At 42.6% G+C, this 27,394-nt stretch overlaps 1 protein-coding gene across 8 annotated transcripts in view; it reads left to right on the top strand.

Annotated features, from left to right (window-relative positions):
* The window catches only part of HNRNPR (heterogeneous nuclear ribonucleoprotein R), a 160,173-nt gene that overhangs the window by 96,268 nt on the left and 36,511 nt on the right, over positions 1-27,394 (top strand). For 4 of the 8 annotated variants that reach the window (XM_033953564.1, XM_033953565.1, XM_033953571.1 and 1 more), the window contains 2 exons: positions 7,186-7,307; positions 14,960-15,685. In XM_033953564.1, coding sequence (XP_033809455.1) covers positions 7,186-7,307; positions 14,960-15,566 — 729 coding nt within the window. In that variant the 3' untranslated portion in view covers positions 15,567-15,685. Of the gene's footprint in view, positions 1-7,185; positions 7,308-14,959; positions 15,686-27,394 lie in introns of those variants that run through there. The other 4 variants (XM_033953567.1, XM_033953568.1, XM_033953569.1 and 1 more) reach the window with 3 other exon arrangements.

Here is a 27,394-nt window from a genome sequence, read left to right as displayed (position 1 = left end):
ACAGGTTTCAGCTATGACAGTGCTAAGAGCAAGCATCCAAAGTTCAAGATGCATCTTTCCTCATGTATAGTTAATCACTGGCTGATTTTTCTGCCAGTGCCTTGTAAACAACTTAGATTTTCACTGAAAAGTTATAAGAGGCATTTAATTAGCAAAGCCAGTTTAGCTTGTATTGTACATTATGAATTAAAAATCCTGTCTTTACAAAGGGATGCAACCACAAGAAGACATATTGATATAAAAATTGATTACTACTTCATTCCTTTTCCATTCTAGCCTGATAAGATTCATGGAGACTGAAAAGACTAAAGCCAATTTTTTTTAAACTTCATCTTTATTTTCAGAGTATGAAAAAATACTCAACATTGCAATGCCTGCTGCATAACAAAGATGCCAAAGTAACTATACTTTTCAAATCTATACATGCTCACTGGAAACAGTAAACAACCTATATAAGCATTATGTAGTAACCAGCAGAACATAATAGAAACAGGGCTACAGCCCATCAAGTCTGCCCACTCTACTGACCCACCCCATTAAGTCTGAGTGCTAATGACCTAGTTCCTTAACTCGACCCTCGTAGGGATCCCACATGGATGTCCCATTTATTCTTAAAGTTGAGCATGCTGGTGGCCTTGATCACCTGCACCGGAAGTTTGTTCCAGTGATCTACCACCCTTTCTGTGAAGAAATGCTTCCTGGTGTCACCAGTAAATTTCCCTCCTCTGAGTTTGAGCGGGTGCCCCCTTGTGACCGAGGGTCCCCTTGGGAAAGAATATGCAGACTCTCTCCCTACCCCTAGCCCACACCTCCTTACTCATTTCCCCACCCTCACATGAGGTTTCCAGAAAATGACTCCACGTTTGCATATGAAGTCTATTGATTACAACATAGGACTGCAAGTCTATACTTCTCACAAAGAAATTCCATTTGATTTTCATCATCTGAAGGTCTGGTATCCCCAAGATGGTGCAAACATCATTCTTCTAGCTATGAATATCAAAAGCATTAATTTATCTTTTGGGACCTCAATTCCAAGAACTCATTTATGAAGCAGTGCTGTTTCTTTATCATCCGTCCAGACCAGCACAGAAACTGATGAGTTATAATGCAACAGGTGGAGACTGAGACACCAACTTCTGGCTGTAGTACATGTGGGCTGTGCAGTCCCAAGTACAATCAATCTGTCTGTTCTCAGTCTCCAGCAGGTGGAGGTGGTAAGCCTGTGCAGTCTTTACCAGGTTTAGTGTAGGGCTGTTGGATTTTGTTTGGATTGGCCTTCTTGTCCCTGTTTGTGGTGCTGGATAGAGCTTGGGGGTCCGTCCAACCTCAGGGTGCTACATTCGACTGGTTGAATCCCTCCGCCCATTTCCCCCACCTCCCCAAAATTTTTTCCTGTAAGATATTTAAAAAGTGCTCGTTGTGTTCCAGGCACGCGGTTGATGCAGCCGGCATGTGCACAAAGTGCACCAGCCGCCGCAAAGGGGAATCCTCATCGGCTTCGGGTGCCAGCAAGCAGAGTTCCCCTTCGTACATGCACTGCTCATCAGCAGCAGGCAGTGAGGAAGCCTAGGCTTCCCCTGCTGCCCACACAGGGATTTCCCCAGTCGCCGACGGTCAGGGAATAAGGTTTCCTTACTGCCGATAGTGCTGGTTACTCCCTTTTCGCAGCTGCTGGCTTGCCTGCTTTAGCGGCTGGGTCTGTTCAGGCCTCTTTTGGCCATCTTTCCTGCAACCTTAGAGAGACAGGAACAGGTTTATGCTGTGTCTCCTGCCTTGGCAGCGAGTCCTGCTTTGCCTCTAAGGAGTTTTGCCCTATATTTTGTTTTAGCCATGTACAAGACTTATTTGCAGACGGCCGGGGGTCCTATTTCTTCCCCGGGGGAGGGGGATTTTGCCTTTGCCGTTTGGCCCCCCTCTGCTTAGGCTCTAGTCCATTCCCCCTGTTTTCATCCAAGTGGCCGCAGGTCTCATGGGACGAGGATTTATTGTGTGCAGATGCTTTTTCGCCTGATGAGGACTTGGACCCCCAAGATCCTCACGGACATGTGTTTTGCGGAGACGCCGGCTGGCAAGGATGCGTCGGTGGAGTGCATTTTTCACCAGGAAGAGCTACGTGTTTTTGTGCTTTGAATAGGATGCAAAGGACACCCCGCATGTGGTAGACCCCTTGCTTCATGAGATCCGGTTGGCGTCCCGTTCTTTTCCTATGCATCAGGATATGTGGGATGTGATATGTGCAGTGGAAGCTGCTAAATGCATATTTTCATTTTGGTGCGGTCCATGTTTCGGCTTTATCCCATTCCTGATGGGGATAGGGATACCTTTAAGTTTCCTATGGTTGATGCAGTGGTCTCTGCTATCACACGTAAACATACAGTGCCGGTTGAGGGTTGTTCGGCCTTGCAGGACTCTCAGGATCGTAACTTGGAGTCTCTTCTTAAGCAGAGTTTTGTCCAAGCAATGATTTGTGGTGGTCTGGTAACCTGGGCTTGTTTCCAATAGTCGAGCGAGTTCTTGATCGGGAGTCTGATGACTAGTCCTTGGTGGATCAGGAGATTGCTAAAATTGAGCTGGGTGCTTCTTATCTCTCGAATGCCATGTATGATCTGTTGAGGGCTTTGGCCAAGTCTATGGCTCTCGGGAGTGATGTCTCGCCGTACCCTTTGGCTTCATGGTTGATTGGTGGATGCGGTGTCTTAAAACTAGGTTAGGTAATTTCTTTTTCGAGGATCTTTATTTTATTTTCATTTATTTAATTTTTTATGCTGTTCTCCCAGGGGAGCTCAGAATGGTTTACATGACTTTATTCATGTGCTCAAGCGGTTTTCTTAGTCTGTCCTGGGCTCACAATCTATCTAATGTGCCTGGGGCAATAGGGGGATTAAGTAACATGCCCAGGGTCACAAGGAACAGTGTAAGTTTGAATCCATAGCCTCAGGGTGCTAAGGCTGTAGCTTTAACCACTGCACCACACTCTCCCCTTGGCGAGGAATTGGACAAGTTGGTTCAGGCCTTGACAGACTCTCTAAGGTGCCCCATCTTCCTGAAGATCATCTTGGGCGTTTGTGTGATCATTGCCTGTGGGCGTTTGTGTGATTTTCAGTGGTTTTGCCCTGGCCGGGGGGTGGCTTCTTTTCCTTCCAGGGGCCATTTTTTTTCAGTGCATGCAGTCCTTTGAGGGTGCCCGCGACTCCCCTGGAGGCCCCTCCACTGCCTGCCCAGCCCAATGATTCCTTGTGGGCCTTCCCCTGGTGCCGGTAGGGAGCCCGGTTGCGAGAGATTTTCTAGGGGTGGGCTGAGATCACAATGGATCAGTGGGTCCTGGAAGTTATTCAGGACTGATATGCTCTGGAATTTTTCTGGCCCTTGTCAGATCGTTTCCTCTCTTCTCCTTATCAGGTTGCTCGACCTCAAAGCAGTGGTTCCAGTGCCACCTCAGGAGTTTCATACCGGCAGATATTCAATTTTTTTTTTGTGGTGCCCAAGAAAGAGAGATCATTTCGGCCCATTTTGGATCTGAAAGGGGTCAACAGGTCACTCTGGATTCCATCATTTCATATGGAGACCTTGAAATCTTAATTCTTGCCATTCAGCCTGGGTAATTTCTGACTTCTCTCAATCTGATAGAGACTAGCTGCGTGTTCCCATTCAGGCCTCCTATAAGCATTTCCTTTGCTTTGCAATTTTGGGAAAGCACTATCAGTTTTGTGCGCTTCCGTTTGGTCTGACCACAGTTCAGTAGACTTTCACCAAGATCATGGTGGTGGTGGTGGTGGCCTTATGCAAGGGCATTCTGGTTCATCCCTATCTAGACGACTTGTTGTTTCGAGCAAAATCCTTTGTGGAGTTCTGCAGTCACTGGAATGGGTGGTCAACTTGTCCAAAAACCAGTTGCATCCATCTCAGCGCTTAGAGTACTTTGGAGTGCTCTTTGACACCAGCTTGGGGAGAGTCTTCCTTTAAAGCAGTGTTCTTCAACCACCGGTCCATGGACCAGTGCCGGTCCACAGAAATTTCCTGCCGGTCCACAGGGCCAGCATGTACATCAGGCCCAAAACAGTGTTCTTCAACTGCCGGTCCACGGTGCGATCGATGTGGCGTTATCTTCGAGCTAGCTCCCTCTTCCTAATTGATTCAGTGCACAAAGCCACGGGCAGTGGCTCCTACGGGCATACTGTGCCTGAACCAGAAGCCTTCTCTCTGACGTTGCAATGTCAGAGGGAAGGCTTTCAGATGAGGCACAGGACGTGCAAGGTGCAATTAGTACTATTATGGGGGTGGGGTCTGGGGTGGAGATTGGGAAAAGATGGGCAGGGTCTGGCCCACGACTTAGTCCAGTGTTCTTCAACCGCTGGTCCACGGACTGATGCCGGTCCACAGAATAATTATTTTATTTCTGCCGGTCCATAGGTGTAAAAAGGTTGAAAAACACTGCTTTAGAGGGCCAAAGTGTTCATGTTACAGTCGCAAATTCACTCTCTAATGGATTGTCGGTGATCTTGGGTACAGGATTGTCTTTAGGTCTTGGGATCAATGGCAGCCTCCCTGATGTGGTCAAGTGGGCTCGGGCTCACATGCACCCTATTCAGTATGCTCTGCTTCAGTGGTGGTCGCCACAGACACATGTTCTAGATTCTCCTATTCTTCTTTGGGTGTTAGTTCGTCACAGCCTCTGCTGGTGGCTATGCTTGTCAAATCTGGTGCAGGGAGTGAGTCTGGATCAGCTTCAGTGGCCAGTGCTTCTCATGATTGCCACTCTCCTCGGTTGGGGAGCTCAATGTGTCGGTCTTTCAGCTCAGGACAGCTAGTCTCCAAAGGTGGCATTCTGGTCGATCAATGTTCTGTAGACCAAACCATTCGGTTGGTGTTACTAGTGTTCCAGACGTTGCTGAGGGGCAAATCGGTTTGTGTTCTCTCTGACAATGCCATGATGGTGACTTACGTCAATCGTCGGAGGGGAACCAGGAGTCATCTGGTGGCACAGGAGGCTTCTCTGCTCATGGCTTGGGAAGCGACTCATCATCTGGACATCTTGGATTCCCACCTAGCGGGAGTGGAGAATGTCCAGGCAGACTTCCTCAGTCATCATGTGCTGGATTCTGGCAAGTGGTGGCTCGGTCCCTCAGCCTTCGAGATGATTGTGCAGTTTTGGGGCCAGCCGATTGGTCATGGACCTGATGGCTATAAGTTTCAATGCCAAAGCGCCACGTTTCTTCAGTTGTCGTAGAGATTACCAAGCCTAGGGGCTGAATGCTCTGGTGCAGCCTTGGCCAGATGATGGCCTCCTGTATGTTTTTCCCCCATGGCTGTTAGTGGGCAGAGCCCTTTGCGTTGCTCGGCACGCCGGCCGTGTGATCTTGGTGGCTCTGGATTGACCCAAGCTCCCATGGTATACAAATCTGGTTCGTCTTCTCATGGCAGATCCACTTCCGTTGCCCCTCTCGCCTGACCTTCTGACTTAGGGTCCCATTCCGATGTTCAATCCGGGTCCCTTTTGTCTTATGGCTTGGCTCTTGAAAGGGCATGCCTAAGTAAGAAGGGTTATTCATATAAGGTGATCTCCACCCTCTTGGGTTATTCAGATAAGGTGATCTCAACTCTCTAGGGTTCTTGGAAACTTTCCACCTCTCGGGCTTATGTGCGAGTTGGTTTTTCTTTGAGGATTGGTGTTCCGCTCTTCTTTGCCACATCTTGGGAGTTTTATAGGATTGTCTGGACAGGGCCTTGCCTGGTCCTCACTCCAGGTTCAGCTTGTGGCTTTGTCTTATGTTTCAAAGTTTTTTGATTGGTCAGCATTTGTCCTCTTCTCTAGATGTGGTTCGGTTTTTGAGAGCAGCAAAATTGCTCCGACCTCCAGTACGGCCTTTGGTTCCAGTCTAGGATCTCAATCTGGTTCTTTCCATGCTCATGCATCCTCCTTTTGAGCCTCTGGGCTCCTGCACGTTGAAAGACCTTACTCTTAAGGCAGTCTTTCTGGTAGTCAGCCCACACTTTCTGACCCATGTGACCAGCACCCTCTCTGTTCCCTTTCCTCCGTACCACCCCATGCCCTGGCATCTGTCTCCTCTTCTTTTCCATCTCTCCTTTTCCCTCACCCTCCATGCTCTGGCTTAAGTGGTATAGTAAGGGGGGGATTGCCCCGGGCGCCGTTTTAATGGAGGGTTCCTCTCCCCCACCCATCCTGCATACCTCTTTTAAATGTTCACCCACAACAGCAGTATATTTCACTTGCTTCTTGCGCCAGCCACGGCTCCCTTCTGACATCACCTCAAAGTTGCAGGACCAGGACGTGACGTTAGAAGGGAGTTGAAACAGGTGCAAGCAGCAGGTGGAAGATGCTGCTAGCGCCAAAAAACATGTCAAGAGGGTGCTCAAGCGTTGGAGAAGATTAGGGGGGCACTGAAACAGTGGGGAAAATTAGGGGTGTTCAAGCAGAGGGGAAAAGTTGGTGTCACACTGCAGGTACCTCTCTCCTCATTGGCAGCAATCTTCTCAATTCACTGATCTGCCCGTATTAGGCTGTCCTCTCTGCTGGTCCTGCCTACTTCCTGTTTCCACGAAGGCAGGACCCAGCAGAGAAGAAAGCCCGACGCTGGGTGAAGGCTGCTGCCGCCTCTACTGTCAGAAGGGGAAGAAGTTTGGATGCTGACGCCAACTCTGAGAACACCTCATTATGGTATGCACACAGGGCGGTCTGCTCCCTGCAGTACCTGAATTGGTGAGTGAGTTTGTTTGGAGGTTTTTTTTTAAACCATTAGATTCAGCCATACTGAATCAGTGAATCGATTCGACATGTGAAACAGACAGCACTAGTACCCACAGTTAAATTATTTGTCATGTTATTGCCAAAGTATGATTACCAAAGGTATTTGATTTTAGGGAAAATGTACTTTTGATCTGTAATATTATATATGTATAAAGTGGTTTGTACACAGTGACAAGGATATATAATAAGTCATTAGGAAATCAGTTGAAATCTTCTGTTTCTCTTTATGTTGTGGCTTTGGATTTTAAATAGTTTCAGTTAACATTGCTGCTTTTGTCTGTTTAAAACCTGATATGCGTTTTCACAGTTTCAAGAGGGAAAATTTTTAGAGTGTTCTATCTAGTCTTCAGAGAAGATTGATTATAAATATTGAGTGTTTTGTTAATTTATGTAAATCCATTTAATTTTTATTATAGGCCATGGATGAAATGAATGGAAAGGCAGTAGAAGGGGAAGAGATTGAAATTGTCTTAGCAAAGCCACCAGATAAAAAACGAAAAGAACGCCAAGCTGCAAGGCAAGCTTCCAGAAGCACTTCGTAAGTTTTAGTTGTGTGTCTTCCCGTTTTGGGACACACTAAAATGCCAGGCTAGATTACCATAATTTCCCGGTTATAAGTTGCACCTTTGTATAGATCACAGGGACAAAAATAGTTAAAAAAACAAAAAACTCTGTAAAGTCAACACACAAGTCGCTCCATAGTATAAGGCACAGCAAAGCATAGGGTGCCGGCATTTCAAACCCCACTGAATATCATCAGATCAAGATATAATGTAAATACTGTTTTTGTTCCTATCTTGTTCTGATTTTTATAATATTTTATGTATGTAACTTCTTACATAAAAACATAAGAATTGCCGCTGCTGGGTCAGACCAGTGGTCCATCGTGCCCAGCAGTCCGCTCACGCGGCGGCCCTTAGGTCAAAGACCAGTGCCCTAACTGAGACTAGCCTTACCTGCGTACTCCCCTTCTGATCAGAGCACACTGGCTTCTGATTGAACACCGCATCACTATAACTAGACAAATAGGGCTTCCCAAATTCATTAATAGACTCCTTATCCCCATTCCCTTAACCGTTGTATTTTCAGTCACCGCCCCATCACTCTGGAAGTCAGCCCCAAACTATTTACAAGAGATCCCCATCCTTAAGAACATATGAAAAAAACAGTATAGAAATTTTAAAAATAAATAAGAATACATGTAAAAAAAATCTTAAATATGTGTCAGTAAAACAATTATACAAATCTACAGTACTAGTATTTTTATTTTATTCAACATCAACAATTCTGCCATAAAAATTAGGTTATATTTTAGAGAAAACTTACTGGTAAATGAAGTAAAAGAAACTGGAATATGTAAAACAATTCGGTCATAGAAATTTACCACAAAAACAAACTATTGAAAAATACCTCATAAATATGCTCGGAAGTGGCGCTGAAGAGACAAATATGGGGTTCTGCCCCACGTAACTTGTCTCAACTACTTCTCAATCATTGCAATGGTAATGAAGCCCAAATCAAAAACTTTCTTACATTCACAAAAATGAAGCGGTGCACTTATCTTGTGTCATATCTTCTTGGGTCCTAACATGTTTGGGCGGAGCTGTTTCAGAAAACATGTACTCCAAAGTCTTCAACATGCATGTGGTCTAAAGCAGCTCCCGTGAACATGTCAGGACCCCAAGACGTTGCGATACAAGATAAATGCACTGTTTCATTTTTGTGAATGCAAGAAAGTTTTTGATATGGGCTCCATTACCAGTTCAATGATTGAGAAGTAGCTGAGACAAGTTACGTGGGGCAGAATCCCGCATTGGTCTATTCAACACTTCTGAGTGTATTTATATGAGGTATTTTTCAATAGTTATCATTTCCCTCTGCAAAAGGTTTATCCCGTGTAGGAAAACTAGGAACATCCCTCCCCTTTAGAACCACATAACTCTGGAAGAACCTCACATCCCCGCTCAGAATTTCAAGCTCCCTCCAATCCTTCCGCAAACACCTGAAAACTTGGCTCTTTTCAAAAATCTAACACCTCCTGCTCTTTGGTACCCTGTCCCTCTTTATCTTCCTAGCTCCTTTCCTATATCCCTTCATTGTAGCTCCTTTTCAACCTAACCCTGTAAACCGTGCCGAGCTCTACGCTTGTGGAGATGGCGCGGTATACAAACCTAAAGTTTAGTTTAGTTTATAAGCCAGGGATCTCAAAGTCCCTCCTTGAGGGCCATAATCCAGTCGGGTTTGCAGGATTTCCACAATGAATATGCATGAGATCTATGTGCATGCACAGCTTTCAATGCATATTCATTGGGGAAATCCTGAAAACCCGACTGGATTGCGGCCCTCGAGGAGGGACTTTGAGATCCCTGTTATATGCTGAGTTTGGTTTTGCTTTTAGCACATTTACTTGGCAGCTGTAACTCTTTGTATTCCCTGTTGTTGGTTTTTTTTTTGGGGGGGGATGGGGGTTGGATATAGAAATTTACTATACAAGTAAATATTTTATTCATCAACATCATTTTCATAAAATCCTTAAAAGCTCTCATCCTTGGTGTCATTGTGAAAGAGGTCAAAAATGTCTAGAGCAGGGCTGCCCAATTCTGGTCCTTGAGATCTACTGGCAGGCCAGGTTTTCAGGATATCCACAATGAATATGCATGAGAAAGATTTGCATACCAAGAAGGCAGTGCAGGCAAATCTCTCATGCATATTCATTGTGGATATCCTGAAAACCTGACCTACCAGTAGATCTCGAGGACCAGAATTGGGCAACCCTGGTCTAGAGGTACTGGTATTTCATTTCCATTAGCATTCTTCGTCTTCATCGTTATCATCATCTTTGTTGTTATCCGCAATTATTTTTGCCTTTTTTAAAGCCAGAGTTTATTATCTTCTCACTTAGCTGTTCTGTGCTTTTGCCACCCACTGAGCCACTTCTGCAAAAGTAGTATAGCACGGCATACGCAGCCTGTATCTGTGAAACTGTGTTTGCCATTGAATATCCAGTTCAACACAGATTTGAAGCTTCTATTTACTGCAATATCTAACTGCTGCAACATTTTGGTCATACAACTAGGTATGATAATTGGTATAGTGTTAACAGCTTTCATTTTCTGTTATCCGAGGATGCAGGTCTTTTACTGACATGATTGGTTCTGAAAAGGTCAGAGATCAAAAGTAATTTAGAAGTTATATGGAGAAAAAGTGAAACACTGCCACCTGCTGGGTTTAAAAACTTAACAGTAGAATGGGCTTAACATTAAAATTAAGGATTTAAATGTAACATCCATGTTGATGACGTCCTTTGCAGTGATGCCAAGTTCAGATATTTCTTTGGCGACAAAGTCACGGAAATCAATCAATTTTTGCTGCCAGTCATCTGGAAGTCGCTGGCCAACAGTTGTTCTCATTCTAACTGATAGTCCGTTCCTTTTCATAAATTTTGAGATCCATGTGAAGCCAGCTTTGAAGTCGGGTATTCCTCTTCCATTGGCAAGTAGTTTTGCCTTCATCTGAATCGCAACAGTAGAGACTGATTGATTTTGCTCCCTTCTCGCCAGAATCCACTGCTTCAAGTCATCCTCCAGCTGAGGCCATTTTGGTTTGGCCCCACGATGTGCCCGTTTTCGCGGATTGCATTTAGCACCGATGTTTCTCCAACATCGAACTCTCTCGCTGCGGCCCGGTTGCCTATTTCCTCAGCTTTCGCAACGACTTGAAGCTTAAAGTCCGCTGTATATGACTTTCGTCTCATTCCTGCCATTATGGCGGTAAATTTAAATTTAATTGATAAACTCTACTACCGGGTAGATATATGCAGAATACCAATCTGAAGAGATCAAATTAAAATGTGGACTCTACATGCAGCATTAATCTTTTATAGGCTTACCCAAAGGCTGAGATGCTGTTGTATAGTCAAAATAGTATTCACTGGGCAAATTACAAGGCCAGATAGAGGGGGGCCACAGCCACATGGTGAAAAGCACACCGCCAGAAAAACCGCCTTGGTGACAGGTCAAAAACGCGCCCCCACAACCCGGCGCAGAAAACTAAGCGGCAAGCATGCTCAGACCATTGTGCATGCTTACAGAGCTGGGAGCAGGGCAGGGCGGGCGAAAGGAGAGTCGGGGCAGCGCACGGAGAGTCGGGGCAGCGCACGGAGAGTCGGGGCAGCGCACGGAGAGTCGGGGCAGCGCACGGAGAGTCGGGGCAGCGCACGGAGAGTCGGGGCAGCGCACGGAGAGTCGGGGCAGCGCACGGAGAGTCGGGGCAGCGCACGGAGAGTCGGGGCAGCGCACGGAGAGTCGGGGCAGCGCACGGAAAGTCGGGGCAGCGCACGGAAAGTCAGGGCGGGTGAACGGAGAGTCGGGGCAACCAGAGGAGAGTCGGGGCAACGAACGGAAAGTCGGGGCAGCCAGAGGAGAGTCGGGGCAGTGAACGGAGAGTCAGGGCAACCAGAGGAGAGTCGGGGCAGTGAATGGAAAGTCAGGGCAGCCAGAGGAGAGTCGGGGCAGTGAACGGAAAGTCGGGGCGGGTGAACGGAGAGTCGGGGCAACCAGAGGAGAGTCGGGGCAGCGAACGGAAAGTCGGGGTGGGTGAACGGAGAGTCGGGGCAACCAGAGGAGAGTCGGGGCAGCGAATGGAAAGTCAGGGCAGCCAGAGGAGAGTCTGGGCAGTGAACGGAAAGTCGGGACAGGTGAACGGAGAATCGGGGCAGCGAACGGAAAGTCAGGGCAGCCAGAGGAGAGTCGGGGCAGCCAGAGGAGAGTCGGGGCAGCCAGAGGAGAGTCGGGGCAGCCAGAGGAGAGTCGGGGCGGCATGCGCGGTATACCCGTGAGCGCGGTATATAAAAATTTCTTTACATAAATTTGTGTTTTCCGCGCGCTATACCCGTGTGCGCGTTTTACACGGGTGCGCGTTATCTACGTGAAAATACAGTACTACAAATTATGTCACATAGGTTATAAATCTGTTCTTGATTTCTCCCTTTGGAGAGCACTGAAATTGTGATGGCCTATATTGGCTCTCCCCAGGCATAGGAGAACTATTAATAAAATGTATTTGCTTATTACATGGCTTTTCTCATGTCTGTTATTTGAATTCACAGAACGGAGTCTCTTGCCCAGTCATGTGGGAGAGAGAATCCATTCTGGCAATTCTTTTGGCCCCGATTTTCAAGTCTTCCATCCTGGCTTGCACAATGCCTATCACACAGTATTCGGCAGGAGAGTGTCATGTGGCATTGTCTTTCATTTCTCTGTACAGCACTGCATATGTCTGGTAGCACTATAGAAATAATTAATAGTAGTAGTATTTCAATATAATCATTGGTGGCAGTTTCTTGCCACTAGCACAACAGGCCAACAACACTATAGTGAAATGAAACAATTTATTTGTTTAGAAATTCCCTAAAATTCTCAGTTTTCTCCAAATCTGTTGGTACAGTGATGCCTTGGAATCCGAACTTAATCCGTTCCAGAACCCCGTTCGAGTTCCGAGACCATTTTTCCCATTGAAAATAATGGAAACTGGATTAATCCGTTCCTGGGTCCCACAAACTCAAATTTTAACAGTAATTACACTGGATTTTAGGAGCAGAAGCACACACATACATTGTGCAGGGCATTCGGATTCCAAAGCAGAGTTAGGATTCTGGGGCAAAATTTACTACAGAAAAACGTTTGGATTCTAAAGCGTTCGAGTTCTTGGGCGTTCAGATTCTGAGGTACCACTGTAGCTGGTTTCACATAGTTCTTCTTGTCCGAGTATTTAATTTATTCCTCTCCATGAAATGCTAGCACCATATAGTGCCGCCCTTGAAGTGTTCTAAATTAATTTCTTTGGCAACGTCTACAGCAGGGGTGTCCAACGTTTTGGCTTCCCTGGGCCGCATTGGCCGAAAAAAATGTTTCTGGGGCCGCACAAATGCTGCAGCAAGACAGAGGAGGGAGGCGGCAAGACAGTAAACACCCGGGGGCAGCAGAGGAAAACGCTGCATCGCCCTCGACCAGGGCCGCATGCGGCCCTTGGGCCGCAGGTTGGACACCCCTGGTCTACAGCTTTTAGCCGCACAAGTACAGTAGACAGTCCATATCCCTATTCTCTCTGTTCTACAAATTTAAGTGAGTGTTTCTCTAACTCGAGCCACCTTGCTTTGCAGCCACGATTTGCCGCCTTGTTACTTTTCATTAGAATTACTGTCCCGTGACTTTATCCAGGCTCTTTATTAATTTTTCACTAACTTCAAAATGTTGTTCTGTGGCCCTGTTACCATGTTTTCAACTTAGGTAATTGCCTTAGGTTTGAATTCAGCTGTATGTTTTCTCATTTTTAGTCAAAACAAAACAAGGGACAGTGAATTTTATTTAATTACCTTTAAACCTAGACGGTTCTCAGATTCCATGAATGAAACAGAAATTCTCAAAACAGGGGACAAACCCCTAAAAGAGATTTTCAGAGTCTATAACTGCACCAACTTCTTAAGGTAGAAAGGTAGTTAAAATATATATCATGTGCAGAAAGTTTTTTTTCTTCCTTTTTTTTGTAGTTTAAATTATATGATGAGTGCAATAAAGTGAAACTTAACTTGAGTGTTCATACAGCATAAACCAGCAAGGTTCTAAGGTTCTAACGCGTTTCGCCAGAATGGCTTCTTCAGAGAACCTGCTAGCGCTGAATGTAGCTCCAGTCTTTAATTCGTTCTCTCAGATGACCCGTAACTTTTCATTTCCTGTAGGGGAGAATTTCTGTTCCATTCGTGGAATCTGAGCACCGTCTAGGTTTAAAGGCAATTAAATAAGATTCACTGTCCCTTGTTTTGTTTTGATTTATTCCTTTTGGGACATAGCTTTTCTACTTTCACCCAGTTGTTATATTGGGGTTCTCATTTTTAGTGCCATTTCCCATATTTTTGAAGGGGATAAAAAATTAAGAATTATGGTACTGTACTGGTGCATCACTGTACTTTTATATCACACTGGTACCAGATTAATTAATGCAGTGTCACGCAGTAAGATGATGAACTGCCGCTTCACTGCCAGGCAGCACAAGCATAAATGAGAAGATGATGATAAAGTCTGGCTTAAAATTGAGGATGGCAACAAAGATGATGAAGATGCTAACGGAAATGAACTAGCAATACCTCTGGAAATTTCTGACCGCTCTTTCACAGTGACAGCTAAGGATGAGAACTTTGAAGGATTTTTAAAATGGTGTGATCCCTTTTCCTGGATCAGTTTACTGTGTGCAGCAGAGCAAATCAAACCATCAGCAACAGATTACCAGCAGTATGTAAAGTTTGCATATAAGTTGCTCCTTTGCATAAGTGACACCCACAAGTTTGTATGTAATAAACTGCAACTTATAACCTGGAAATGCGGTAATTTCTTAAAATTTGATAACCTGGAAAGCTATATTTAGAAACAACCCATGCTTTTTAACTGAGCCTTCAAGGCAAAAGGGTACATAAAATTATGCTAGTTTACTGTAAGCATGTTGTATTATAACTTCATAAAGAGCTAGTCAGAAGGCTGATAAACCTGTTTACTGGCTTAATGAAACATTTCAGTACACTATAAAAATGTTAGTTTGGATTTGCATTTTTGTAATGTGAATATATCAGAAGTAAACAAGTTTAAAAAAAAAAAGAAGGGAAACTGCAGCTTCACATTAATACAAACGCATAATCTAATCGGGTTGTGAAAGGATTCATCTTATTCTAAATAGTCCAAAGCTGATGTGTGTTCTGTTAAAAATTAAAAACTAAACCCTCTCTCGGGTACTTTAAAGCATTTCACAACTCAAAGGTTGAAAAGGAACTTTATATGAGAGAACGTCTCAGAGTATTTGAAGACTTTTTGAATGTATTCTGATGGAATATTCTGTCTGCTTTGAACTGTTTAGGATCGGCTTTACATTCTTTTTTTTTTTTGGGGGGAGGGGGTTTATTACTAGCTTGGTTAAATTACTTTTTTTAATTGATATGAAGTTGCTTTTTGCCCTTTATAAGTATTTGATAAATCAGGCATATATGCAGATTTACATAAAGCTTTCTGATTGATTGACCCTTGTAACCAGATCTACAGCTTGTCACTTTTTTGGAATATGCAGATGCAGGGCAGTTTTTCCAAGAGAGTAGATTTCACATCTCACCTCCTAGGGGCACACTAATACATTTCTTTTCCTTGTTAGGTATGAAGACTATTACTACTACCCTCCGCCTCGTATGCCACCTCCCATGCGAGGTCGAGGGCGTGGTGGGAGAGGGGGCTATGTCTACCCACCAGATTACTATGGCTATGAAGATTATTATGATGATTACTATGGCTATGATTACCATGATTATAGGGGTGGCTATGAAGATCCCTACTACGGTTACGATGATGGCTATCCAGTCAGAGGAAGAGGAGGAAGGGGTGGGAGAGGTGCCCCTCCACCACCCAGGGGGAGGGGAGCGCCACTGCCAAGAGGTAGATCTGGCTATTCACAAAGGGGGGCACCCATAGGACCACCAAGAGGAACCCGGGGTGGGAGAGGGGGTCCTTCCCAGCAGCAGAGAGGACGTGGTGCTCGTGGACCCAGAGGCAATCGTGGTGGCAACGTTGGAGGCAAGCGAAAGTCAGATGGATATAACCAGCCAGATTCCAAGCGCCGCCAGACCAACAACCAGCAGAACTGGGGCTCCCAACCCATCGCTCAGCAGCCGCTTCAGCAAGGTGGTGACTATTCTGGTAACTATGGTTACAATAATGACAACCAGGAATTTTATCAGGATACTTATGGGCAGCAGTGGAAGTAGACAAGTGAGGGCCTGACAGTATTGATGAATTCTGATTGGCTATATCTTTATTCTTAAAAAAAAAAAAAAAGAAACAAAGAAAATTGACGTAATTATACACCCTTCGGTAGCAATTGGCTTCCGTTGATACTGGGCTGAAGAATCACAATCTTGTGTATATATATATAAATATATACCTGAGGGTTTTTTTATTTTTCTCTTTTCATAAATGCATTTGGACATTATTGACCTGTCACAATCCCTTTTCCCCTTGGGGAATCCAGTACTTTTTATTGTTTTAAGCTTCATTTTTAACAGATTCTGAGGATGATGGGGAGGCATAATGTTCAATCATGTTTTTTTGCAGGAACAACTTGTTTTGGACAGTTTGTTTTGGAGTTGGGATACACTGCATAGGAGAATGCTGTATATAAAGTAAAAGCTAGTGCTTTGTCTTAGTAGTTTTAAGAGATTAAAACAACAAATTTTAAGTTTTCTTGTACTTAAAAAGGAAAAGAAAAAAAAAACACAAAACCACAATTGTATGTTTTGCATTTCTAGAAGTAGGCTAACTGTATTTTTAAATTGTTATAACATCACACCTTTTTGAAAATCTGCCCTACAAAAATTTGTTTGGCTTCAGCCGTCAAAAACCGTGGCAATTTGTTCCTTGATGTGATTGTATTTACAATTTCTTGTTTATGTAAAATTTCAATAAAACTCAAAAATCTATTGAAAACATTTTACCTATTTCAAATTCAATTGTGTCCTAAAACATTTCACTTGCAAGAATCTTTGCCAAAACATCCAAAATGGCAAAACAAAATTTACCAAACTGCCTATGTGAGTGATCAAATCTATGAATAAAAAAAAAGTGCAATTTTTCTAATTGTTGGATTTCTCTAATGGTGAGCAATCACTGCAGGCAATCTTCTCTGAATTGGACCTATTTTCAAATGTTAAGTTAAACAATTTAAATTGATGCTGTGCAGGTACCAAGGACTGTTTCCCTTCTTGTTAAACCCTCTTATGTTGTGCCAAAATGATCCAGCATGCTCTGATTCTATGCAGACTTTTCAAAACCAAAACAGGTGGGGTATAGTTCTGTTCAAATCAGTGTTTCAGAAAGCATTATTGAATCTCAAACTTAACGTTGTTTGAGCCCAATGTGGATGAGGGAAAACTGGTGTTCTTTGCAGGGGACATATTTCGTCACCCTTGCTTTTATTTACAACAGTTAGATTTTTTTCTTAGCTATATATAGCATATTCTAGTTTACTTAGGGCAATTCATGCATTGCAGGGAGTGTGAACTTTACATTGGCAATCATGATGTTTAGAAATGCTAAATTTGTTTTTCACACATTTTAGTTATAGTTAATCTTTGTTGGAGACTAATTTCACCCCTATATAATCTTTTATTTTTTTATTATCTAAATCATATCTCACCTCGAAAGAGATAAGAACCACCTCGTTTTGCAAACTTTCATTTCCAAACTAGCAACGTTTATTTTGCTGCTTTGGAAAACAAATGAACAGTGAAATTGTAACATGCAGTCTGAAAATGTTTCACTGAGACTGCTTGAATTGATAGCAGATGTACAGTCCAAAGGGAAGTTACCTATTTAATTTCTACAGTTTGTCTTGTCACTCTGTTGTGATTTGTTGTCATTCAGAATCATTGCATTTTGTTCTAATAACAAAAGCAAAACCCCTTATGTGTGAACCAGTGAGTTCCATATTTCTATAACTTCATCCAAAACTGGAATAATATGAGCAACGCATTAAATAAGAGTAAGTTTTCCTATTGGGCTAATGCTTAATTGCAAAGCTGCATCAACCTTTACAGTAAACTGTTTAAATATTTCAGCAAAATTCATTGTGTGGTAGCACATCCATTAGTTACAGGGCCATAAAAACATTCTTATTTTATAATTTAATGATGTCTGAATGATTTTTATTGGTGCTGTTTTAGGATATCTTTTGCCTTGGTGTGAGAAGGTAATTATCAGATTTCATTCAGCATAGCTTGGCACTTGAAGGTAGAACCCTTCTCCTGAACCTTTGCATTGGTCCTGTTTTTCTGTTTATATATTTAAATAGGAAAAAGGAAAACTACCTTCTCACATCTAACAGACACTATGGAGCAACAGATATTTTTTGTGGTGGTGGTGGTGGTGGGTGACTGGGAGGAGAGAGTTTGAAGATCTGGACTTTTCCTGGATATAACATATTGCAGTGAAGGTGATTTAACGAAGGCAGACTTAGTCAAATTTTAACAATAGAAAATAATCCACAGTTTGCATATTGTCAAGTTTACAAAGATATCTGTAAGCATAAGAAGATTCAGTACAACAAATGTTAGATCATTTAGCTGTGGAGTTTCAGAATCTAATGTCTGACTTATTGAAATGGAACAAAATTGTCACCTGTTGGAACTGCATTTTTGGCTCCTTTTCATCCTGCTAGACCAGTTCAAACAAGTGTGTTGTACTCTCCTACCAGCAGATAGAGGTAGAAAAACCGAACTCTTCCAGTGACATCACCAGTGTAAGGGCTCCTTCAGTATTTTTCTATCTCCAGTAGATGATGTAGGTTCAGTTGGTACAACTGGTTTGGTGTCTGGGTTTGATTCTTCATTCTGCAGTCCATGGCCTGTGATTAAGTTTCTTGGCTTTCTTTTCCTCGGTTTTGGGAAACTGTCCTTAACCCAGTTGAGGGTAGGATGTTTCCCTTTGAATTCCAAGCCTATCCCACAGGCTGGAGCTCAGTGAGGCTGTCTAGCAGCAGCCTCAGGAGGCAGTGTGTTTGGATTCTCATGCCTTGGCCCCAGTGCACCTCTGCAGGGCTAATTTAAATAAAGGAAGAAATCCTGATTGCCTTTATAGGATTCTAGGAGGTTTTTGCAGCAGTGCAGTGTTGCTATTTGAGTTCTTTGGGGGGGGGGGTTGATAATGGTAACCTGGCCTCCAACAGGGGCATTCAAGAGGTGAGTTTGTTAGTGAGGAAGATCAGCTTAGGCAAACACAGGCAGCGCGATGCTCAGCATCAAATTAGGACCCTTTAGGAACAAATGGCAAAGTGGCACTGCCTGGTTCCTTTTGCTCTACATGTGTTGGGGCCTTGTCTATGGAATCTCTAGGAGAACCTGGTAATTATCCTGAGGAGAACCACAGGTATCCTGTGGCTGCCCATATTCCTGCCTTTACTGCTACACTGTTCCAAATCTTGGCAGGAACAGTGGCCCTTTTGATCCTAAGCCTGAATGCAGGCAGCATTGAGAATTAAGATTTGTGGAGGAAGGGAGCTATTGATCAGGACCCCAAGGGCTGCTGAATGCCATTAAGACGCAGCAAAGTGATGACTCTGAGAGATTGGGCTCCTATAATGCCCATGGCATGTTTTGGGAGGACCTGAGAGTGCTGGAGGACAGCGATCACCTTTACAAGTCCAGTTTTTATTAGCCAAAGAGAACTTTTCTGTGGAGGAGGAGGTGGATTGGAATTTCCAGTTGTGTGCTTGTTCTGAAGGGAGAAACTGGGTCATCTGATTTCGTGATCTCCGTGCTTCATATTACAGGGGTTCTTCAGGTGGAGGTAGCAGACAGACATCTCATTCATGAGAGCACCAGAAGCTGTATAAGGCTTTTTCAGTGCATAGGTTGCTCTCCCACATGATTTTAGCGGAGAGGGAGGCTCCAGAGGGGACATTCTAAGGGGCACCAAGTTTCTGAGGATACTTGTTTATTACCTTGATAGGATCTGTATAACTTTTTCACTTGTCAAGAATGCTGGTTGCAACGATTACAAAGAAAACCATGATCCCTGTGGAAGAGGTGTTAGCTCTGAGGAACACACGATTGCAAGGAGGAGCAGGTGCTCAAATGGGCACTTGGATGGATGTTTGGCCACCAGAGTGTAGGCCTCCATGTGTGAAAGGCTATATGGTCTGTGCCCGCTTGACATGGGCTCAGCAGCTCTCAGCTTTGCTGAAAGCAATACTTCTATTGGATGTCTTCTACAACTTTGGTCCGCTTCTTGCATGGGCAATATCATCTGTAGTAGTGGCTCGTAGGTAACTGTGGTTTCAACATTGGGCAGTAGAATTGGCTTCTAAAACACATCGTGCGTGGTAAGCTCTCCTTTCAGGGTTGCCTGTTGTTCGGGAAGACTTAGGAAAACTGGTGAAGGATATCTGAGAAGTAATTCCCCAAGACTGCTCCAAAAATAAGACAGAATTGTTTTGAGATTACAAATTTCAGTTACCTTAGGGGCCTCTAAATAGCAAATCCTTTCAGGGAGCTTGCATGCAGATAGAAATTGGTGGTTCAACCACCCCCCTCACACACACACACACACCCGAGCATGGCCCCAGTGATAGTTCCCAGGTCCATTGAGATGATGATGAGTATCTGGTACTCCCACTTCTACAATGAATGGGCCCTAATCACCTTAGACCAGTGATGTCTCGAGGTGGTCCAGTTGGCATATGCTTTTATGGCATCATCCTGAATTTTAACCCCTGAAGAACACAGCTATCTAGTATTTCTTCCTATCGTATCATTCATTTTTGTTGTTTGTGTTGGTTATTAGGCATTTGTTGTACTGTAATTAGTTTCTCCCTACCTACCTCCTGTACAGTGTCTCTTTTTGTATTTATGAGACCCTGAACACTCATGCTTTACTTTTAAATATGTATGTACACTGCTTAGACGGCTTGATAGGTGGTATATCCAAATAAAAATAAACTTGAAGTCACCCTTCAGAAGTTGCTCCACTTAGGAATGGTTTAGCTAGTTCCTCACTAGGAGCTAGTTCTGGGTTGGTATTCAGTTTCTTTTGTTCCCAAGAAGAGCTGTTCTTTTCTCCCCATCTTAGACTTGAAAGGGGTCAATGTTTTCTATGTAGAGACTCGGCACTCTTTGATTTCTTTAGTCAGGCTCTGGGAGTTTTTAACCTTCCTGGACCTGGCACAAGCTGTTCTCCACACTGTAATCAGGGAATCGCAAAGTTGCTGCTTACACTTCTATGTTTTTGGTGGGCATTTTCTGTTCAGTGTAATGCCTTTTGGTCTAGCGACAGCAGCATGCATCTCCAAGGTAATGGTGATTGTTGTAAATCTTCACAAGCAAGGAGGTCAGCTTTATCTGGATGACTGGCTAATCTGAGCAGACTTGGTTGAGGGCTCCCAAGAAATGATGACATCAGTCTAAATCTTGCATTAGTGAGCTTTGTCAAGAGTTAGTTGGTTCCCTTACAGGAGTTTGAATAGGTGGGAGGGAGTTATGACACAAAACTGGGTACTAGAAGAAACAGTTCATGATCTGTTTCCCTAGAGCAGTGGTCTCAAACTCAGACCCTTTGCAGGGCCACATTTTGGATATGGCAGTACTTGGTGGGCCGCAGAAAAAAATAGTTAATGGCTTATTAAAGAAATGACAATTTTGCATGAAGTAAAACTCTTTATAGTTTATAAATCTTTCCTTTTGGCTAAGTCTTAATAATAATATTGTCATTTATAGCTAAAGAAACATATGATCAAGAAACTGTTTTATTTTACTTTTGTGATTATGATAAACATACCGAGGGCGTCACAATAGTACCTGGTGGGCCGCATGTTCCTCCCCCCTCCCCCCCGGGCCGCGAGTTTGAGACCACTGCCCTAGAGGGATATGAATGTGCAAGTTGCAGGTTCAAAAGAGGGCTTTATTTGCAAGAGACTCTGATGGTCTAGAACAGTGGTCTCAAATTCGTGGCCCGGGAGCCACATTCGGCCCACCAGGTACTATTTTGAGGCCCTCGGTATGTTTATTATAATTACAGAAGTAAAATAAAACAGCTTCTTGATCATATGTCTCTTTAGCGATAAATTACAATATTATTATTAAGACTTAACCAAAAGGATAGATTTATAAACTATAAAGAGTTTTACCTCATGCAAAATTGTCATTTCTTTAATAAAACATTAACTATTTTTTCTGAGGCCTTCCAAGTACCTACAAATCTAAAATGTGGCCCTGCAAAGGGTTTGAGTTTGAGACCACTGGTCTAGAACTACCCCTTATTGCTCGATTCTATAATAGCAACATTGTCAGTGGCTTCTTGGATAAGAACTCGGTGTGCATCCTCTTCAGAAGGTGCTGTTGGACCTCAAGCTCCTGGGATTTTGATGTTTCTCCCTATCTGCAGCTTTTCGAGGCGCCTTAATGTAGAGGAACAGTATAGCTAACTGTTAGAGTTCCATTGTACCCTCCCAACTTGGTGGTGATGAAATAGGAGTGTCACAGGCTGGAGAGCAAGTTGTCTTAGTTGGCTGCTCAGAGCCTTTTGTCCAAGTCAGAACTGATGTGGTTCATCAACTGGCTGGCAAAAAGATATGTTCATCCCCTGCATCAGCACTTCCTACTTTAAGAATGTGCAAGGTGGTCTAGGTCATATTTGACAATGCCACTACAAGAAAGGATCTTACAAGTGTGCCTCACTCTATTTTAAACTACTTTGTTCAAAGATTTATGATTTTCATAGATCCTCAGAGGGCCACCACGCACTCAAATGTGTTTCATAGTGCGGGGCTTTATGCACCCTTTCGTCACTGGACCTGATTTTTTAGTTAAGTATAACGTATGAAACACATTTGAGTGCGTGGTGGCCCTCTGAGGATCTATGAAAATCATAAATCTTTGAACAAAGTAGTTTAAAATGGAGTGAGACACACTTGTAAGATAATTTCTTGCATTAACGGACTGAATTATGCAATAGTCTCCATTTAAGTCAATTAAGTGCTGAGATTTTCATTGTACTACAAGAAAGGAAGCACCTGGTGTGGTTATGTGGCTGGGCAGAGCAACAGCTTCTTTGCTCTCTCAGCAGTGCACGTAGGGTTAACTAACAAGTGGATTTTCTCATCTGGAACCTCTGAGATTGGTATAATGGGAGCTGAGCCCATTGGCCTTTCAGGCCCAGGTGGATTATTGAAGCCCCCCCCCCCATGCTGCAACCTAATGGCAATGAGGAGAAATACATTTCCCCTATCCTTCAGTTGAAAAAAGCTCATCTTGGACAGAATAAATGCCATCGTACAGCTGTAGGTCCAGCAGAAACCCTATAGTATTTTCTCTCTGGTCTCTCATCAAGGTTTTCTGGAGGGTGACAGTACATTCCTTTTCTGGTGATTCAGCTAGCTTTGGATTTACCCTGATGGCCTTTGTATGCAGACCTGATTCATCTGTCATGTCCTCTGCTTCCCCTTCCAAGAAGCTGGGAACTGCTGCAGCAGGGCCTTATGATCTTAGAAGATCCCAATTTCTTTTGATTTAGGGCTTGGACCTTGATATGGAAGCGCCTGAGAAATAGGGGTTTTTCCTCAGTCATTTCTATAAGCTAAAGGCAAAGAGATTATATTCTTGATCTACATCCATTTTTGATGAGTCTTCAGGAATGGTGCATGGGCCCTGCACACTTTCTCCATGTGATTCGTGAAAATGGCCTACGTTCTGGACCTTCTGCAGCCTGGATTAGATCAAGACTTAGTGCTCAGTTCCTTGAAGATCCAGTTTCTGGCTCTTTTTTGTTTCCACAGCAAAGTAAAGGTGGTGGGTTTTGTGGTGCATTCTCACATGCATTCCTTGAAAAGCATGAAACACCTTTGACAACTAATCTCAGGCAGTGGGATCTGAACCTAGTTCCCAGTGTCCTGGTGGGACTACCATACATGTACCTTTATGGCGATCTCACTTCAGAGGTGGGGTGTGGGCCATCAAGTGTCAAAGCTACAGGTTTTGCCCTGCAGGGATTCATGCTTATATTTTGCAGAGAACTCGGATTCTTTATGTACAGCTTCACTGTTTCTGCTGAAGATGGGTCTCTTCATTTCATTTGAATAATAGTGTCGTCTTCCTGCTTCTAGGGCATAGGCATTGATGGAAACGTCCTGGACACTTCATAAACTGAACCTTTTCATTAGTTCTTCCTTCCTGCCCATTGGGACAGAAAGTCCTTTGATAATTCAGGAGGCCTTCTCTTCCCGTGATGTGCTTTTGTACATCCCACTTGTTTGGACTGGTCTAGCAAGATGAAAAGGAAGGTGAAATTTATCCATATCTGTTTAAATTTCCTTTCTTTGACTCCTACTAGACCAGGCCAGGACCTTTCCTGGAAGACTTTAGCATTGATGGTGTCTCAGATTCATTCACACTTGATCTTCAGCCTACTATTGAATAGCAAGAGTAGGAGGAGTTCAGATGTTCAATCTTTACCCAAAAGGAGTTTAAATTTGAGAGTTCAGCATTTACCTTAAGCTGCTTTGGAATTTACATACTGAAAGCTTCTAGTCTGTCCAGCCCTTATATCAGTAAAGTTGCTAGAATAGTAAAGTTTCTACCGCCATTTGCTGAGAGGGGGATACAGCCCACTTACTTGGATTGGTCTAGCAGGATTCAAGGAAAGGATTGATTTGATTTATTGTTGATATACTGCTATGACATATAAGTATTAAGCAGTTTACCAATGCTATAACTCAATGATCTACAAATATATGAATAAATTTTACCTTTCTAGTCCTATTAGGTCTTTGACCTATATAGTTAGGCTTGACTTTTAAGGCAACATAGATTAAATTTTTTACCTAAAGCTTCCTACAACTGTTGCATATTTCTGTTTCTAGATATAAAAAGCACTTGCTACACATCAGACAGAAACAGGCATTTTAGACATCTATATAAAAGATTTGAAAACCTGTTCTCTCCTACCAGTCTGGTAACACGATGGAATTTGTGTAATTAGGACACTGCTAGTAATGTTTTACAAGCACTGTTGATTTCTAGTTCGGACTCCTGTTGTGTTAAGGGCAAAATGATTGGTTTTGTCACAGTCCTCAGTGCTCAACATTCACAGTTATTCCCTGTGGTGGAATAGAAGACAATAAAATTGAACCTGGATTCCAAAAATGCAACTTAACATTTCATTAATCAAGAATGTGAAATGTATTTAGAAATGTTCTGGACAACAGTATGGTTTTCCTCTTAAAGCCAATCTGGAAAAAAAATAAAAATTTGATTGCGCAAGGTATCAAGGCATATGTATTTTGCTGGATTGGCACTTGCACCCCTGCTTCCCTTGGTTTATATGCAATTGGACCCTTTGACTAGAATTTTATATTAAAAAAAATTACTCTAAAGCCCAAAAAGAAAAAAACAAAGCCTGCTTCCCTTAACACAAATTGTAATGGTTGAATACAGAGTATTGAAAAAATATATTGATATCCTTGTAATTGATACTTAGATGTTCTTTTGCTCAGAAGGGGAACAATGTAAATGCTTGAAATTTTTGGAAATTTGAAATTTTATTTGATCACTCATTTAAAGCAGTAGTTTAATGACTGTCATAATGTTCCAGAAAAAAAATCTGTTGTTAACCAGGATTCAATCTTCCCAACCATTTACTAGCTTCAACTTTTTTACAGTGGGGTTATTTTTTGTGATTAATATATAGAATTAGCTACACATTGCCAAGATAGTTCTGCTTCTGTTAGTGGCTCTATGAAAATGTTTGTTAAAAAGTAAACAGAATATCATTTTTAGCTGAAATTTTCACATAGCCACAAATTATTATTATTTTTTTTTTTTTTTTTTTTGCAGTAAATTTGTTTTTGCTATAGGAGCAGAGGGCATTTCTCTGTCAGGAAAATGTTCATTCTGTGAAATGTTCAAATTTTAACTTCAATGCTTGTGAATCTTAAGTAAATTAATCTATTCTGTAGTAGAAACCTGTTCCACATTAAAAAAGTATTTTTATGGCACATCTTTATAAACTACAAAGGACAACCAAGCACTGAAGCTATGCAAGTAGATATTAAAACAGAACAAAAATCCTGTGTTTAATTACATGGGCATTTTAATAATTGGGTGTACATTTTGTGAACACACCTATTGAAAAGTGGAAAATTAACTTGGATCTGAGCAGGTATCCTTGTAATGTTATGTAATTAGCTATCTGTATTTTATATTGTTGCATCTTTGTTTCCTCTGCACTGTACTCCACAATAAATCACTCGTGTTTTGGACTGCACTCTTTCTATAAGGCTGCAAAGAAAATCCAGTGTATCATATAGTTGGAGCAAGTTTAAGGAGTATCTGATTGTTGTGGAAGGGGGGAATAAATTATTTATCTTGTTTTCTATCCCATCCTCCCCAAAGAGCTCAGAATAGATTACAGGCTAACATACATAATATATAATTAACAGGTTACAATTTGCCATAGTTACAGTAAACTTTTTATCCTAACTCGACACATATTAGGGATCTAATACCAATATATGCTTTACAGGTTGCGATTTGCCATAGTTACAATAAAGGGTTTTTCAATGCAAGTTTTTATCCTAACGTGACACAAACTAGGGATATAAAATCAGTATACAGTTTATAGTTTAAATCAGTGGTTCCCAACCCTGTCCTGGAGGAACACCAGGCCAATTGGGTTTTCAGGCTAGCCCTAATGAATATGCATGAAGCAAATTTTCCATCATATGCAAATCTCTCTCATGCATATTCATTAGGGCTAGCCTGAAAACCCGATTGGCCTGGTGTTCCTCCAGGACAGGGTTGGGAATCACTGGTTTAAATTTGTCATAGTTATAAGTGCAAGATTTTTCAGTTTTGCAGCCCAAATGCATGACCTTGCATTTCTTAGCTGCTAAATTTCAAACCCTTCCTCAAGCTTCACTAGGTCCTTCCACATAATATCCACACCATCATGGGTATCTAATCTATTGTAAATTTTGGTGGTATCTGCAAAGAGTCAAATCGTTCCAGTCAGCCCTTTAGCAATATCACTTGAAAAAAATGTTGAAAAAAAACAGGTGCAAGAACTGAACCTTGAGGCATACCACTGTTGACATCCATTTCCTCATTAAACCTAGCCCAACATACACCAATATAATCTTACTAAGGATGAGATTTCTTAATAAATCTAGCAATATGGGCAGTGATGAGTATTAAGATGAAATAACAAAGCTTAGTGCTTTATTACATTGCTTTGGTATTTTGGGGTTAAAAGTGGTGAAGAAAATTTGTTTTTGTGCTCTTTTGAGTAAATTTTACAGTGGCGTATTTTCTTGACCAGTGACACCTAAGTCGAGGCACCCTTTGACACCTAACTACACCTATCTGAAAAGTAGATGTGGTTAGGAGTGGAGAATAGGTGTGGTTGATTTAGGCATTGCTTGGTGTCCGAGTCGTGCTTTTTTGCAGAAACTCCATAAATGTTTTTAACTGTTTGGTTATATTGCTGTTCTCAGTGCACCCCTGGCCAGTTGGGTTTTGAGGATATATTCAATGAATGTAGATTGCCTATGCTGCCTCTGCATGCAGATCTGTCTCGTGAATATTCATTGTGGATTGCCTGAAAACCAGACTGGCTGTGGATGTTCCAAGGACTGAATTAAGACCTCCTGGGTTATATTGTATAATTACCTCTTGCCCTTTTGCAAGAAGATACATTTAGCAAGCATGCGACCTGTTTATATTTGTGACTGCTTAGTCGTTACAAAGGACCTTTTTAAAGTTCCCTTAAAATATTGGAAACTCTAGAGCAGTGTTCTTCAAACTTTTTGCACCTATGGACCAGTAGAAATAAAATAATTATTTTGTGGACTGGCATCAGTCCGCAGACTGGTGGTTGAAGAACACTGGGCTAAGTCGTGGGCCAGACCCCACCCATCTCTACCCAATCTCCACACCAGACCCCTCCCTCATAATAGTACTAATTGTAACTACTTTTTCCATTCATTTTTCATAGATACACACAATATAATCTTATTAGCAGCACATAATGGTTAACCACAAAATTAAACTAC

The sequence above is a fragment of the Geotrypetes seraphini genome, chromosome 8 (genome assembly GCF_902459505.1).
Source record: "Geotrypetes seraphini chromosome 8, aGeoSer1.1, whole genome shotgun sequence".
Classification (NCBI taxonomy): Eukaryota; Metazoa; Chordata; class Amphibia; order Gymnophiona; family Dermophiidae; genus Geotrypetes; species Geotrypetes seraphini.
Note: the sequence above shows the minus strand (reverse complement) of the source record. Positions and strands in the feature narration are given on the sequence as shown.